Source organism: Blennius ocellaris, assembly GCF_963422515.1.
Source record: "Blennius ocellaris genome assembly, chromosome: 6".
In the NCBI taxonomy this organism is placed as follows: domain Eukaryota; kingdom Metazoa; phylum Chordata; class Actinopteri; order Blenniiformes; family Blenniidae; genus Blennius; species Blennius ocellaris.
Window position 1 is genome coordinate 15,379,277 of NC_137655.1, and position 16,215 is coordinate 15,395,491.

The 16,215-nt window shown below is 39.4% G+C and overlaps 1 protein-coding gene across 1 annotated transcript; it reads left to right on the forward strand.

Moving 5' to 3' along the window:
- Positions 1-10,152: 10,152 nt before the first annotated feature.
- On the forward strand, positions 10,153-15,457 carry tank (TRAF family member-associated NFKB activator). Its single transcript, XM_080498725.1, has 8 exons — positions 10,153-10,271; positions 11,607-11,748; positions 12,085-12,193; positions 12,325-12,395; positions 13,126-13,184; positions 13,294-13,412; positions 14,019-14,410; positions 15,073-15,457. The coding sequence occupies exons 2-8, from the start codon at positions 11,650-11,652 to the stop codon at positions 15,241-15,243; spliced, it is 1,020 nt and encodes a 339-aa protein (XP_080354851.1). The 5' UTR covers positions 10,153-10,271; positions 11,607-11,649; the 3' UTR covers positions 15,244-15,457.
- The last annotated feature ends 758 nt before the right edge of the window (positions 15,458-16,215 follow it).

Genomic DNA, 16,215 nt, shown 5'->3' on the forward strand with positions numbered 1-16,215 from the left:
ATGCTTTCACTGCTTTTGGTAACCGTGTATGAAAAGTGTGAAGGTAAATAGTACTGCTGTTAATTAAATTTTAGACTAGTTTGGAAAAACAGCCAGCGGAGTTCTCAACAGACGTTGTACAAATGATACCTGTCTTGTGAAAGGAGGGTTGACTAACTTTGAAGTGAAATTAAAATTGAAACCATCCGTCGCCTCGTTGCTCCATCGGGAAAAAACGCAGACATTATAGTCCCAAACACCAATGAAAGAAAAAAATAAGTTTCAACATTAAAAAAAACAAACCAATGACTTCATTGTGTTACTTGCTTATATATTGAATTGGACATTATTTTATAATAGAACAATGTTCTGTACAAAAGATGCAGTTTAAGTGCAGATTGACAATATGGTTAGGGTAGAAGTTACAATCAAAAGACTGGGTCAGATTTAATGGTAGGGTATGTTGAGGGGCTACACGGAAAGAACCATATGGTCCCCACAGGTGATGCTTTGTGCGTGTGCGTTTGCGGGTATGTGCGTGCGCGCGCGCGCGCGCGTGTGTGTGTTTGTTTGAGTGGGGTGATGGGGTTGAAGAGGTTTGTCTTTACTGAGGCAGGTATGAGGTTGGACTATAAATCAAAGGCAATCTACCCACCACTGTCACCATCTGATTGGAAAACCAACAGTGGTGGCAGAAAATGTGAATTAATGGTAACCTTCAGCAAAGTACAAACTCAATACTATGAACAAAACACTGCTGTTATCAGTGTTTTGGATTTCGACAGTTCTGGCTTTCACTAATCCATCAAACTGCAGGTATGTAGTAACTAAAGAGAACATTGTAAAATAATACACTTTGGTGATATGATACCAAATGCAACAGTAATCACATCATGACTTCAGTGTATTTTCAGGTGAAAGTAATGGGTCAATACAGATGATAAGCTGACATAACTGAAACCAAAGGTGACTGGCATTGTAAAGAAGTTCATCAGGCCAATAGGAGTCAATGGGTCAGCATTAGAGGAAAGGGAAAGAGCCCTGATTCAGCACTCTGCTCAGGATACTAATGGGGGGGGCAGGGTCGAGAGAAGCAATTGAACCACCCACCTTTTATGGAACACTGAAAGGAAAGGTTATCTTTGACTTCTGTGTTTGTGTAACACTATAGTGACATTGATTTCACCCAATAATATCCAAAGGAAAGTCTTTTTGTATACTGCTCACATTGTATTTATTACTGAAATGCACAAACAGTGCTGCCAAGAAATTACTCAAATATTGTTGTTATGGAGGGGAAAAAAACAGACAGCTGGAGTGTGTTTGTGTTTGTGTGTGTGTGCACGTGTGCGTGTGTGCGTACGTGCATGCGTGCGTGCGTGCATGTTTACAAACATGCAATCAAGACACTATATGCAATCAGATACACAAGTTTCTGTTCTCTATCACACACACACACACACACACACACACACACACACACACACACACACACACACACACACACACACACACACATAATGGGTATTTCCAAGGGAAATAAGAGTGAGGTTATTTTAGGACATTTTGTTACTTGGTTGTTCTCAGTCTTCCATATACTGTACTCAGGTCAACAATCTGTAACCAGTAAGTTAAAAAGAAAAGTAAGATGAAGAATCAACACTCTTTGTTTTGTCTTAAAATCTTTAACAGCAACTTCATCCTTGCAGGAAAATAAACTGGAGACAGAAGGCATCCGTCTTCACTTCCCCCTTGATTAGATTCCTGAGAAATGACACCGCGACAGTGTCAGTGCTGCAACGGAATTCAGCGGCTTCAGGAAGCTGTTGGTAACAACTTTGTACCTTCCTGTGTGATGAAAAGGTTAGACTGGGGTGTGTGACCCCTGTTTTGGCAGCACCAGAGAGGTTTCACTCAACTCTTCTTTATAAAGTAGCAGCACAAAATGTTGTTGTGAATTCATATATGTCTGTTAAACACAGAGAAAGACCACTATTTACTGGTCTTCCATTGGAGCGCTGAAGAATTTCGTCAAACTCTCAATATTTGGAAATGAATTTGACCAACATAACTTTTTACATAAAAACATTTGTAGTTTCTTTAATAATCAAGATATATTAATGGAACTTTCAGGGAAGGTGTATCTCTTTATACTCTCCAATCTGAAGGAATAATAATATATATTTTAAGTTTCTTCTTGGTTTGAAATACATTTTTCTTCTTATTTTTCTTATTTTCTTCTGAACCATAAAAAGTTATGAAAATTATTAAAAAGTCAAAATAATCAAAAAAATAAGTCGTTTTACCTTTTAAAAGCGTTAGTTAATCAGTTGAAGTTCTTTTTATGTGTTGAATTTGAGTGAATTCAAAATGACAGACAACGAGGAGTTTCCCTGACACCATAATTCAAGGGAATACCGAGGATTTACGTGACGCTATCCAATCAAACTGCACGTTTTCCAAGTAAGACGCAATGCATCAGTCACCAAAATGCAGATCACATATCTGGTCTTCACATACCTATATCAAGCGTTTTGCCACGCTATCCTCGGAGCTCACGTGAGAATAATGCGCCCAGCGATGGCTTGTTTTGAGATACACAAAAAGGTTTATGATATCGCTGTTGTTTGTCTGAGTGATTATCATTTGTTATTGACATGTCAACATCTGAAGCTTGTCTCTGCATTTGAGGAAGTCGCCGTGAAAGAGGGGACATTATGACGCTTGTATTTCATTTCACACATGTCAAATGTCCCACAGTAGTAATATGTGTACAAAGGCACGTCTTTCAGGCCTGACATAAAGCGCAGCGCCACAGGCCCGTTTCCATTGTATACTTTCTGCTGCCAGGCAACTCTCCAAACTTTATTGTAAACATTGTATGGTGCTGTTCAGCCACAGCATAATGCCATTGTCCCCATTCTTAACACAGCTGTTCATGGATTAACCTTCCTATAGTGATACATACTTTTTTTAATTGGTGGAATCAACCTGCAATCATCTGTCAAACCTTTGCAAAGAGATTTTGTTTCTAATTCATAATAGAATATTCTATTATTATAGAATTCTATTGAAAAAGGTACAGTCCAATAATCAATATGTATGACATGATAATTAAAATTCCATTCATATATACATAAAACCTGTTCAGAGTGCAAACAATTGTGACTCATTTCAGGATGATGCAGGCAGATCGATGGTTGAATGTTTGATCACAAGATTAAAAAAAAGTTTTGTGTGAGATATAGATAATGAATGATTAAAGTTCAGATATACCTGTTTCTTAGTACTGATGTGACTGAAAAAAAGATAAATAAAAATGTCTATCATATACTTTTTTTTTTTTTTTTACTTTTTTGTCCTCAAAACACACTGACCTTCGTTTGGTCATTTGGTGAACAGTTGTATAACACCTCATTAGATGTACCATCTGTTCTAATCATAAGAACCATCATCAATGAATAGTCCCATTCTGAGTCTACATCAGCAGTCTTTTTTGTGGGCTAAACCAATAAGCCGCACGGCAGAATTTCCACTACTTTTATGGTACAATCAGTGGACGTGTGTACACATGCTATGTTTTTCTTGATGAAACTTTCATGAGTTTGAGTAATGTGGAGCACCAGAGGGCTCTCTCTGTGATTGGAGATGTGCTCGCGTCAGCCGGGGACCTTTCCTCTCTCTCTGTAACCTCACATGCCCTTTCACTCTTTAGTCTTGTTTTGTTTACACAAACATTTCACCCCATAAAATAAATAAACCCCACGTGTACACTGGCTCAACCGAACTTGATACATAAAATCAATGAGCCATTAATTTCCCCCAATTTTCTTTTCTTTTTTTTTTTTTGCAAGGGGGATCTTGCAGATCACCAGAAGTGTCTTCATTCATAAATGAGTAGATTCCTAAATTGAAGACTTTATCTTTTGCTTATTATATCGCATATGATGCAAACTGCATTAGCTCAACTAGAAGTTTGTGGTTTTGCTCATGGGTGTACCGGAATAGAAAGCAAACCTTCTTTAGATATCAGTGAGGGAATTTTTTTCAGTGTGCATCAAGGCTCTATGTCAGTACTTGTACACAGGTGACAAAACAACTGTTGTGCTTCTACTGAATATACTTGTATTTACGCAATTGTTTTACATACCTTAGTGTTAGCATTCAGATTTCCTCTGTCTTTAAAAGTTCTTTGAAAGTCTGACACCCTGCTGTGGGGATAATCATTGCTATTTTAAATATCCCACTAATGCAAATTCTGCACATTCTTTTAAGTTATTAATATCATTCTCAAAATCCTCAAATCTCCAGATGCCACTTAGGCCAGAGGTTCGTGTAACACAGTAGTCCAGAACTTTAGCTTCTGATTGCAATACTGTTAATAAGCCTCCATGTGTGGTTTATGGTTCCCTTTGCAGTCAGGGTTCTTTTGATTCTCCTCAACCTTTCTCTGTGCTCCTGAAATTTGATATTAGTGACCCCCTCTCACCAGCACATTCCTCCTCTCCCCCACATACCCCCTACATGCGAGGGCAGAGTCCCCAGCTCTGCCCTCAGTCTCATCTCAAGTTTCAGCGGACCTACAGCAGATTGTTTATTTTACCAGACATGGAGGAAGCATGGATGGGTTTTTCATTGGCTCAAGATTTACTGCAGAGCCAGGCTCCAGTGTGCTGTGCACTTAGAATGGGGCACTCTTGTAGTGTCCTTTTTGCCACACGTTACAAAGGACAATGGGTCGGTCTGCTCGGGGAATGCAATGCTATATGATGACGTCTCTCAGAGTACCGTGATATTGCGCTGTAAACCACTCCGCCTGCTAATTGCTGAGATGGCAAACAATGAATCACACAAACCACTGTCCTGCAGTGGCTTGAGGCTAAAAAATAATCCATACATCCCTGCAATGCTCAAGAAGGACAAGGTATCTCCCCTGAGATCATTTCTGTTGAAATTTACGAGGCCTCGCTGCACCACTGATGCTCTCTATTAAGAATTGAGGTCACAGTATGAGACTGAGATGCCTTTGGGAGACTTATTTCCCAACAGAAAAAAACCCTCTCTGCTCGCTTTATGGCAAATATTGAACACGTCTATTTGAAATGACCAAGACCGATAACAGGTTTGAAAGTAACAAAGAATTATAGGGAAGACCATGTGTCAGTTTATTGCTTTGGTACTCCTATTGAACCTTTTCTTTGAGCATATTTGAGTTTGTGAAGAGCAAATGTTATTCCTGTTTCACAAATTTACATACTATTCAACGTAGACATATGGAGATCAACAAAGTCCAGACATCACTGTGTCCTGCGGCTTTGTCCAGCTTTTGTAGAGGAATCTCAAGCAACTTCCAAGTCAAAATGAAATACTATCTCTACCACGTCCTGAGCAACCTTTGAGCCCCTTCCCAGTTTTCCAATCCCATTGCACTTTGATTGAGAGTCAATAAGCATCTGAATCAGATGCTTATAATCACTTCAATGGGCTTTTCCCAATGCTCAAGGCTCTTATATAAGTGGAATGCTTCACTCCATCATAAAGACAGAAGCCTGGTGACTTGTCAAGGAAGCTTATTTCAAATACTTGCATCTTCAAATTTATTTTTGCGTATGGTGAAGGTAGACATATGGACCAACCCAGAAACTGGGAACTTTACAGCACAACTCCATCTTCTCCACAGCAGGTAGGTATAGCAATTTAATTACAGCTTGAAACCTACTGCAGATCTAATGAACTCTTCTCCCACTGCTTATCTTATATGTTTCCAAAACATAACGAGATGACATAATACTGAATCTATGGGCACAGCTTAACTCCAGGAATGCCTAAATTGAACAGCCAGTTAGAAGAAAACAGAGAGGAAGATTTTAAAAAAATAAAAATAAAAATCAAGCAAATCACAAGACAATATCAAATACAATACAGGATTCATGAATCTGTCACATCATGTTTGTACTTGTATCATTTTCAGTGCAGTTTATTCTCATCCACACATACAACTAGAACTGCTAAAGTGTGTAATTTCCAAACATTTCTTGTATTCTGTTGCTTTTGTATTGTCCAGAGCAACCAGTTGAGTAATAGAATGTCCTCCTCCTCAGGAAATCTGAACAAAGGGAGACTTGTGAACTGAACAAAAGAGAAAATTGGCCTTGAGGTGAATGATTAAAAGTGGTCACTGAAATGACTCATTGGCCTTACTCAGTTTGCATTTATGTCATTGCTGCTTATCAGTGTACCGCAGTATTCAATGATTCTTTTTTTTTTTTTTTTTTTTACAGGAACCACAAGACAGTGGGTCATGTTCGATCGCCATGGGTTGAAAACAACCATGAAAAGAAAAAAACATGTGGAACCGTGAAGAAGGCCTGCCATTCAGTGTGAGGAAGCCAGAGTTATGAATTAGGGCTGTTTGGGGCACTTTGGGTCTGTAAGTCATTGTCAGAAGGAGCAGAGGTTGCGGCTGGAATGTCAGTGAGGGTCAGAGATGACAACCTCTGTAAAAGGACTTAGGAAAATGACCCTTGCAGGAGTCTGTTTGCAGGATCCCCACTGTGGTGGAGAGGTCATGTGTAGGGCTGCACTAATTAGACTGGCGGTGTGGACAAGGAGATCACTTATCAATACATTCCAATGATAGTTGTGCCTTGTCTCAAGTTATAACTTCAAAATCAGACAGCCTTGTTATCATTGAGCCGACACTGCAAAAAAAAAAAAAAAATGTCACTGTAAACACACAGTAAATTAAAGCTGCAAGCAGCGTTGAACAGATCCTCACATCCTTGCTGGTGAGCAATTGGAAGCACGTCTCCCAGGTGGCGCTGCTGCAACGTCCAGTGGATTTTGCCCTGTGGATGTGATGAGGGCAGATTGTGATCATACATGTAAAGGTTCGAACTGAGTGAAGCATGTACGGGCTGGTAATGCAGCACTTCCTGTCCATCCATCAGGTGACACAATCAGCGTGACTTGTGCAATTCATTAGGGTAGGCCTGATATCACACATGTAATGTTTTAGGCAGATTGCAGTATGTAGAGTCAAGTTAAACATCCCTTCCTATTTCATGGCGAACCATCAGATTATCCAGAGGCTGCCATGGCCATGCCCTTTTGACGTTTGCAAAGGATCTTGATATAGTTTTCAATAGTAATGCAGTTTGTATATCCTAGCCACATTTTAGGTTTCTTGGACTTACCCTGTGGGAGGAGTTCGACACGTAATTTTCACAGTTAACGCCAAATGGCAGACTTCCTGTTGGGTTTAGAGCACAGGTGTAAGTGACATTTTTGTGTGTGCTGATTTGTTTCCTATCCTTACCAAGCTCAAGGATGATGATCTCACAAAGTTTGGAGCCATGGTACATGAAAATATAATTCCTTAAACTTCCTGTTGGCAGCAGGTGATGCTATTAGGATTTCAAAAATGTAGGAGTGTCGATGTCTTTAGACTGGAACTGGTGTCCAACAATTGAAGTTTGGGGTCGACCGGATCAGGTGCAGCTGAGCACCATTTAACCTGAGCAAGCATAAGTGACTGTGGAAAGGAGAAACTCTTTTTATTGAAAGAAACCCTTGCAAAGCCAGGCTCAGCGGTGGCGGCTTTCTGCTATTCCAGTTCGTTACATTTGAGCCTAATATGTGCAATGGGCAAACAATAATACATCAAAGTGTCAAAAAAGGTGAAATTTCCACTACTACAAGGTGGCGCTATGACAGTGAATGGACATTAGCATAAGAATGTGTTCAGGGCAGCTCTGTAATGATAAGTTTCAGTCAGATTGCAGCATGTGGAGCAGTGTTACACATCACTTCCTGTTTCATGGCGAACCATCAGACTTTTATTGGCATGCCATGGCCACGCCCTTTGTGTTTTGAGTAGCATTCTAACTCATTTTCATCAGGAAGGCCTGTTGTATTTACTGGCCAAATTCAAGTTCTCTAAGACGTACCCGCAAGGAGGCCCTTGTTCCAAATTTTCGCACATAATGAAAAATAGTGGACTTTTTGTTGGGTTTAGAGTATGGTTGTGAGTGACGTTTCTGTGGAGGCAAAACGAGTTAAACGTGTTGCCTGTACTTGATGTTATAGATGTGAAAACAACATAGGGTGCTCTATGGAGCCATTTTGCCAGACGCATGTGCCATGACCATAAAATACAAAATGTTTTGCCACTTCTGACATACGTGCAAATTTTCACAAGAGTGTGATCATATTTAGGCTGTTAAACATGCAGCAGTTTGGGCAGTTGAAGAAATTAAAAAAAAAAAAAATACATGTTAATAAGTCCTTGCATTACAGTATGGTTCTAGCCCAGTTCTGCTGGGGAACATGCCCTTACTGGCTCATAATTGCATTGCTTTAAAGGTGACATTTACAGTGTTGGTTACTGTGAAACATCCTCATAGTAATTTACTGTGACTTTGCAGTAAATTACAATGAAGTTTTGCAAGACAAACATTTTATGTAGGTAGCTGTTTTTTCAGCAGGTGTTCACAAAATTTAAAGTATGACTCAATTTGTTCATTTCAAAGGAAATTAGTTACTAAGAAATGGGGGCATCTGGCCATTTTGAGGTAACAGCTGTGTTAGAAAAGTTGGTTCATGAAACCTGAAAAATGTCATTGGAAGTATGGACTCATATCGTTGAGTGCAGTACAAAAAGTACAAAAAAAAAAGTTTTGTGTTTATAATGTTTGACTTTGAACTTGTTTTCCCTCATGCACAGCAGTCAGTTTGCAGAGACGCGTAGGCTGGAAGAAGCGTCAACTTTCAACAGCTGCCACAACATACTCCAGCTCAACGCCGATAAGTCACTCTTAGCTGCCATCTACTGGTCATTTCTTTACCGCCCCTGGCATTGTTTTGCTTGTCTCTTGCTCAGGCCATCCAGTGGGACATCAGTACATTTAGTCAAGACCTCGGTAACAACGATCAGAAATATAATCCTAATATAATATGCAAGCACCTTCCTATATAAAGCCGTGGAGGTTTTGACATAGTGTAAACTGATTTTGTTGTATCGAAACAGGAAAAAAAGCATCAAGTCTGCAGAGCTAAATATTCAAAAACTTTGATCGCCAATTCCTACTGTGCATATTGTCTGCATTATTTTTATTAAAACTTGCGTACAAGGAAATATATGAAAATACACATAAGGTTTTGGGTGCATACAAATACCCTTATTTGTTTATAGTTTTAGTTTACATTTGTGAGGAAATGCATGCCCTACTTCTATTCATTCTGACAGTGGCATTTACCCTGCATTTTATTTCCTGTGTGCTTGCCAGAAATGTCCTTTTCTCAAGCATGTTCATTTTGTTGCAATTTAATAAAGCATGAATTATAAAACAGCTATGCATCATTTGGAGAAATTATAAGCTAACTCAGAAACCGTTGACTTCACAAAAGGCCAGTCTACAAACACGGTGTCACAGGATCAAGATGGAAATTCATAAATATTTTTTTAAGTACAAATGGAAACAAATGGGTCTGTGCATGTTTAGATCATGAGTTGAATCTGAATTTTTTGCCATTAAACTTCTGTAGGATAATTACCCTTTCTGTGGGGAGTTCCATGCACATAATTAAGTGCTAACTACTTTTTTTTTTTTTTTTTTTTTTTTTACCAGCTAACAGGTAACCAAGCTGGTGCAGTTCTCCCACCCTCACCCCAAAACGCCTCATATTGCATAGCTCACATTGCAACTGATCCAATAATTTTATACTTATAATAATTTGAACGAAATGAAAACACTCTGGCAGCTGCTTCTCTGTCTTAAAGTCATAGGATTGTGAAGTAAGTGAATAAAGTTACCACAGTGCAGGCCAGACGATAGTCTTATGAAGTCTTGCATGTCACATAATTCACTTAATGTGAGGGGTTAAAAAACAAAAGCTGTATTAAAGTTAAAGGTGCCCTGCAGAGTGTCAGTTTGGTGAGAGCTTCTTTTTTTTTCTTTTTTTCTTTTTTTCTTTCTTTCACATGCTCAGCAGTCGGTTTGCAGACGCGTAGGCTGGAAGAACCCTCAACCAGCGGACCAGCCTTGCGCTCCTCCGAGCCGCGCGCTGATTGGTCCGCGCGCGCTGAAGGCGGAAGTCCACCGAGCAGGGGGATTCCCCGAGGGAAGTTCCCAACTCAACCAGGCTATGTAAAACATACATTGCCATATCCTCTCCAAAGCGTCGTAACTTTGCATCTGAACATCGAGGCGACGACTCTGCGGCGGTGACACAACAACGTATCCCGACTGTGTTTTTTTTTTTTTTTTTTTTTTTAAGTTACTCTAATGAAGGTAAGAGGACTGTAACTGTAAACTGATCTCAGGACTTCTTTATCCAGGACCGCTTGAATGAGCGGCGGCTAACGAGGCTGCTACACTTTAAAACATCCACGTAAAGTGGAGTTAAAGGTGCTACATTTGTGCAAGGCTTCAAAAACTCACTGTTTTTGTTTGTAACTCCGCTTTTGGGTCGAAGTGTTTGTGCAGATGGTGTTTTTATGTGAAGGATCAGTGTTTGGTTCTGTGTTGCTGTCACATCTATGGTGAGGATGGTTTGTTGAGACTTATTTCTCACTGTACATCACCAATACATCCGTAATAACTTCTTATGACTGTTTGTACGAGGCTGCATTTGGATCATATGTGCTCATTTACACAAGCCAGAGAGAGTACTCCAACATGTACCACTGTTGCATTGATGGAAATGGATTCAAAAGCAAGTAAAACAACTGAATACTTATCAAAAACTGGTCAGAGTAGTTACATTTTTCCGAATGCGTGGTTCAACCGCATTGTCAATAGTTTAAGAATAATTGCCAGGGTGCAGACTGTCTAACTTTAAAATGTTTTGCCTGTTACAGACATTTTTAAACATCAAATTTCATAAAATATTTATACTAAAAGCACATATAGAATATAGGAATGTCATTCCAGCAACCAGGAGTTTTGGTTAAAAAAAATAATAAAGTTATTGGCTGCAAAATGTAACAACTCATAATTCTAGTGGCCATGTAGATAACATAGTGTGAGTTGTACTGAAGTAAAATTTAATGTTTGAAAAGTCAGCTTGTCATTATGTAATTTCAGTAAAAATTGTTTCAATTTGCTGACTAAAAAAACATTCAACTTCGTTTTCATCAGCAAGCTGACATTTGTGCAGCAAACTATTGTACCTTAGGACACTTATATGATTTTTGCATGTCTCTCTCAGTGATCGGTGTCTTGAGTTCATAATTTTCAACAGAATAAAGCGAAGCATTCATCTTTGAAATGTGAATGAATATCATTTCCGATTCCACTTGATCAGCCAATGTTCTCTGGTAATATGCTGATATCTTGTTTACTCCGTTTTTGGCAGTTTCAACATTGCATCAGTAGTTTATTCAACCCACCCTGTTTTGGCAGCAATGTAAGGATCCGTCAGCTTATTCGTTTTCATGCTTTCATCGTTCATTTCTGTTTGTGTGATGACTTGTGTGAGATTTGTTCTTGGAATTTATAAAATTGGCTCAACTGTCAAAATGTTATAGTTTTTTTTTTTTCTTTTTCCAACAGTCAAAAACTTGTTATAGGGCTTGTCTGATCTCTCTGAGTGTGTTTTGAAACATTTGGTCTTTTCACATGTAGGGCTCATGTCTGCCGTGTCAGTGATGTTTGTGGAGCACACGGCATGGAAAGGAACATCGGAGACCAGCTCAACAAAGCTTTTGAAGCTTATCGTCAGGTCTCCATCGAAAAGGACAATGCTAAAAAGGAGTTGCAGCAAATGGTATTGTGTGCGTGTGTGTGTGTGTGTGTGTGTGTGTGTGTGTGTGTGTGTGTGTGTGTGTGTGTGTGTGTGTGTGTGTGCGTGTGTGTGTGTGTGAGTGTGTGTGTGTGTGTGTGTGCGTGCGTGTGTTGGGGGGGGTCATTATTTATGGATCACCAATGAATTTGTCACTGTGTAGTTTGCCTTGCCAGCTTCCAAGAAAGGTTTTTTTTCTGGCTCACTTAAAAATCTCTTTTCACGCCGATGAGCTTTTCACTACTTATCTGAAAAGTACAGATGCGTGAGGAGTTATAGAATTTGGTTTCAGCAAAATAATGCAAGCCTGGTTTTCTGCAGACGGAATATTATGAGCGATACACTCAAGAGCTTCAGAAGCAGATAGAAGACCAGCAGCAGTTGATTACAGAGCTTGAAGCAAAGTTGTCGGCGACAAGGCAACAATCAGGTTAGTGAGACAAGACAAAAGATCTCTCCTCTGGCCGTCCTCGTGAACTCACTTACTTTGCATGGCATTAAAATCTGTCCAGGAAAAAATTCTGTACAAACTGTTGAACTCCCATCGTTTTTGAACCGCAGGCGAGATGAAATGTGAGCCTTGCAATCACCTCCTGGATGGGGCCAGCGCCTATAAGAAAATCCAGTACTCGGTATGTTCATGGTGATGCAATCTGCTTTTTCTATGCGTACACTATGTGAAAACTGCAACATGTTGGCTCTGAAACAGGCCTGACACAGCTTCCTCTCACAGTATGAGACGTTGATAGTACTTCTGCTAAAATATGCCGCATCCCTGTCCATGTAAAGGGAACAAAATGTAATCATTCTCAGCGTGTACAGCACTGACCGTAAAGCTTCACTTGTACCATCACACAGTGGTGAAGCAATGTTTCTTTTGCCTCAGGGTGCACAGAACATGCACAAAGATAACAAAGTCATCCTTTTTCTTTTCTTTTTTTTTTTTTTAAGCTTTTAATCTCTTTCTGGATTCTTCCTGGAAAACCATGTGATTTTTGTTGTTCCTGTTCAGTTTTTCACCTTTATATTAAGGGAATGTACACATTTTTTTTTTTTTATATACTTTTGTCGTAATGCAAGTGATGTGTTCTCCATTTCACCTCCATTGCTGTTGTAACTATATCCTCCACTGTTGTACTCACATGGTGCCTCTACTTTTACTTCACCAGGTGGTGCTAGAGGATAATATCGCTGCACGCTTTGAGCAGTTTGAGCTCCAGTGATCATTATTTTATCATTTAATATTTCCCCTTGATAATGATAAAAAACCGTGATGTATAAATGTAATTACAGATGCATCAACAATATGCTGTCGGATAATTATTGTTAATGACTGCTATAAATTTAATGTGTCTTTTTCAGGAGAACATGGGCACTGCTGCTGTTGCTCCTAATTTGCCAGTCAACAGCAGCGTTGACTAGTATGTGTCTCTTCTTGTAAGACGTTTAAAAAAAAAAAATTTAATCAAGAACATCACGGTTAAATATTGTTGTTTTTTTCCCCTCACTTTTTATTCATTTATTTGTCAGTGAGGACATGCTGGAGGCTTTTGAAGCAATTCAAGGCAAATTCCGACAGATCCGGTCTCTGACCAGAAGACAAAAAGATCACCTTAAAAGGTTCAATGGAGGAAATGATACATCAAATGGTAATATTAATATTTACCATGCATTGCCCGATGTTTTGCGCAGCCTGAACCTGAATGCACTTGTTTTCCTCATTCAGTTACTTAAAAGACAATACGTGAAGGCAAATAGATTTGTGTATCTTGCAGCAGCTCATGACTTCATGAGCTGCTGCTTTGTTCTTTAATTAGGTAGCAACACCTTAACTTGGACTGCACGTGAATGTCTGGTTGTCCTTTCGAACCATAACTGGCCACCTCTGAAAATAATGTGGATAAACACATTTAATAATTCCACTGAGAACTGCACAACGTTGGCCCTGGATAGTAGCTGTTTGATTTTCATTAAAAGATATCTATTTAACTATGTCAAGTGTGATAATATATTTTTAGGATATTTACCTATAGAGTTTGGTTTATGTCCTTTAATTAAAAGGCGACTGGAGAGGAAATATAAACATTATATTGACAGTGCCAGTATGGGAATGCTGTGAAGCCATTTCTTAACGTGTGTAGCTTTTCAAATCCAACACCAAGCTCGAAGCCAGACCTGAAATACATCAGCATGTTGACTGAGAAAGGAGGAAGAAGAACTGTGTGAAAACGAAATATTTCTCTGCCGTCTGACAGATCAGCGGTTCTCCATGCCCATCCAGTGCACGGACCGTACTGCAGAAGCAGACGGACCTTTCCCCTCTCCTCTCAGGCCGGCGGTGGACATCCCTCTCCTGCCCGCTTCTCTGGCGTCTCGCGGCGCCGGCCAGGAGGACTCGGTAGACTCTCTCAGTAAGCTCAGTGTCAAATTCCCACCTTCAACGGACAGTGAATATGACTTCCTGAACAGTGCTCCAGAGAGACACATTGGTCTGACCATGGCTGTCAAGCGGCCTCTCGGCAACGTCTCGTCCACGCCGTTAGAGGAAGAGCCCGCAGAGCTGGCCGTGCCTTTCGTGTACCCTACGTCCCCCTCCCACTCAACATCATCTTCACTCTCCCAGGAGAGCGTGCGGGGACCCCAGCAGGTGAGAATCACTGGAGAAGGTCTGAGAAAACTAGTAGCAAATTATCCGTTTCTGATTGGTCTTTGCTAATGGAGGAGTGAAACAGTGTGAAGTCCAAAAATATCTCCTTGGCTAAACTTGAAATGGATTACTGTGTAATGTGTGCAGATTCTTTTTTTTGCTAAAGCATGGAGGCTCTGGTTATATTTGGCATGTTTTCTGGAAAGTGTGAGCCAGATGGAAGCAAATTACTGTGTCTGAATCCGATGAAGCAAGTATGATGGTTAAGTGGGATTTTATTGCTGATGTGTATAAATGAATAGTAAAAAAAAAAAAAAAGAAGAAATGTGAATGACGTACAGAGAGATTGAAATGTTGGTCTCGCTTATTATGATTCAATCTGTTGATTACACCAATACAGGCTTTCTTTTTTTTTCTTTTCTTTTTTTTTAATAGAAGTGACTGTTCTGAGTAGTTTGGAAGAGCACATAAATAGTGAGATAATTAAACACTTGAGAATAGCTTTCTGTCTTTACCCATGCCCACTATCTGGAGGACATGTTCACGTGTCTTTCAAAGCAACAAATGCTTCAGCAGTTCAGAAGGCTTTAATAGACTAAAGTGTGAGGATTGTTTTGAGCATAAATAATGCATTGTTGTGTTTGGTTCGTCCTGCTCTGCAGCCTCTCTGGAGTCCAGAGCTGTGTGAGGCAGTTGATGCGGGGACAGAGCTGGCGACGCCTCAGAGCAGCAGCCCCGATAAATGTGCTTTCTGCCATGCTGTGGTTCCTCAGGACCGAATGAACAGCCACCTCTACTCGCATTTCTCTCCTAAGAATGAAGCCGGCAATTGACAGTGGAAGCAGAGGCTGACGGGAGGCCGCAACTACTTCAAGACTTTACTGTTTTCATGGTGTAGTCCCGCCTGCCATGAAGTATAAGCGCTGTACTGGATTTGAAAATGACACTGCAATATGACTTGAATCCATTTATTTAATGTCGAAGAATTGAATGGTACACTTTCTTGCCCATTATATTTTTCTAATATTACGCTAAGATTTTGCAAAGATGCATGTCGAATAAATACGTATATATGAGCGAATAAACCGACATTTTCATTTGCAACAATTTTTATCTTTTGAATTATTGTTTCAGCAATGACTTCATCTATCCATATTGACACAAGACAAACATTTGACTACATTTCTTTGTTAATAATATAATTTCTAACTGTATTTTTTTTTTTTTTTTACAGACATCTATCATTAATAGATTTTGTTTCATAATTCTACATTCAAAACAAATAGTTTTGCAGGAGAAACCAACACCACCTTCACTGCATTGTTGACTTTGGTCTCCTATGTCTTATGGGGAAACCATATGTTATGTATCAGAAATAGCAGCTACACGCAGACTACGCAAGCATGTCCCAATTAAGCTTCACCAGAAAGGCGGACCTGCTGGTTAGCACTACTTCCATTTAAATCCTCCTTGATGCTCCATGTTGAATCTATCAACCTGAATAATTTGAAGCAGCTGCATGTTGTTCTTAAGGTTCTGTAAGGATATTTACAACTTTAAAATCTATTTAAAAGTTAGAATGCCATGTGTTCATTAGGATTTTATGAAAAGAAATATGCTTGTTTAATTAGATCTTATGTCTATGTATGTAGTTTTATTTCATCCAATATTGTGCTGTATGTGATTGGCACTGAAACTAATTAAACAGTCTTCAGTGTGCCAGATTTATATTACATTAAGGGAAATATTGTAAAAAAAAATAAAAAAAAAATATATATATATATATATATATATTAGAATAAATA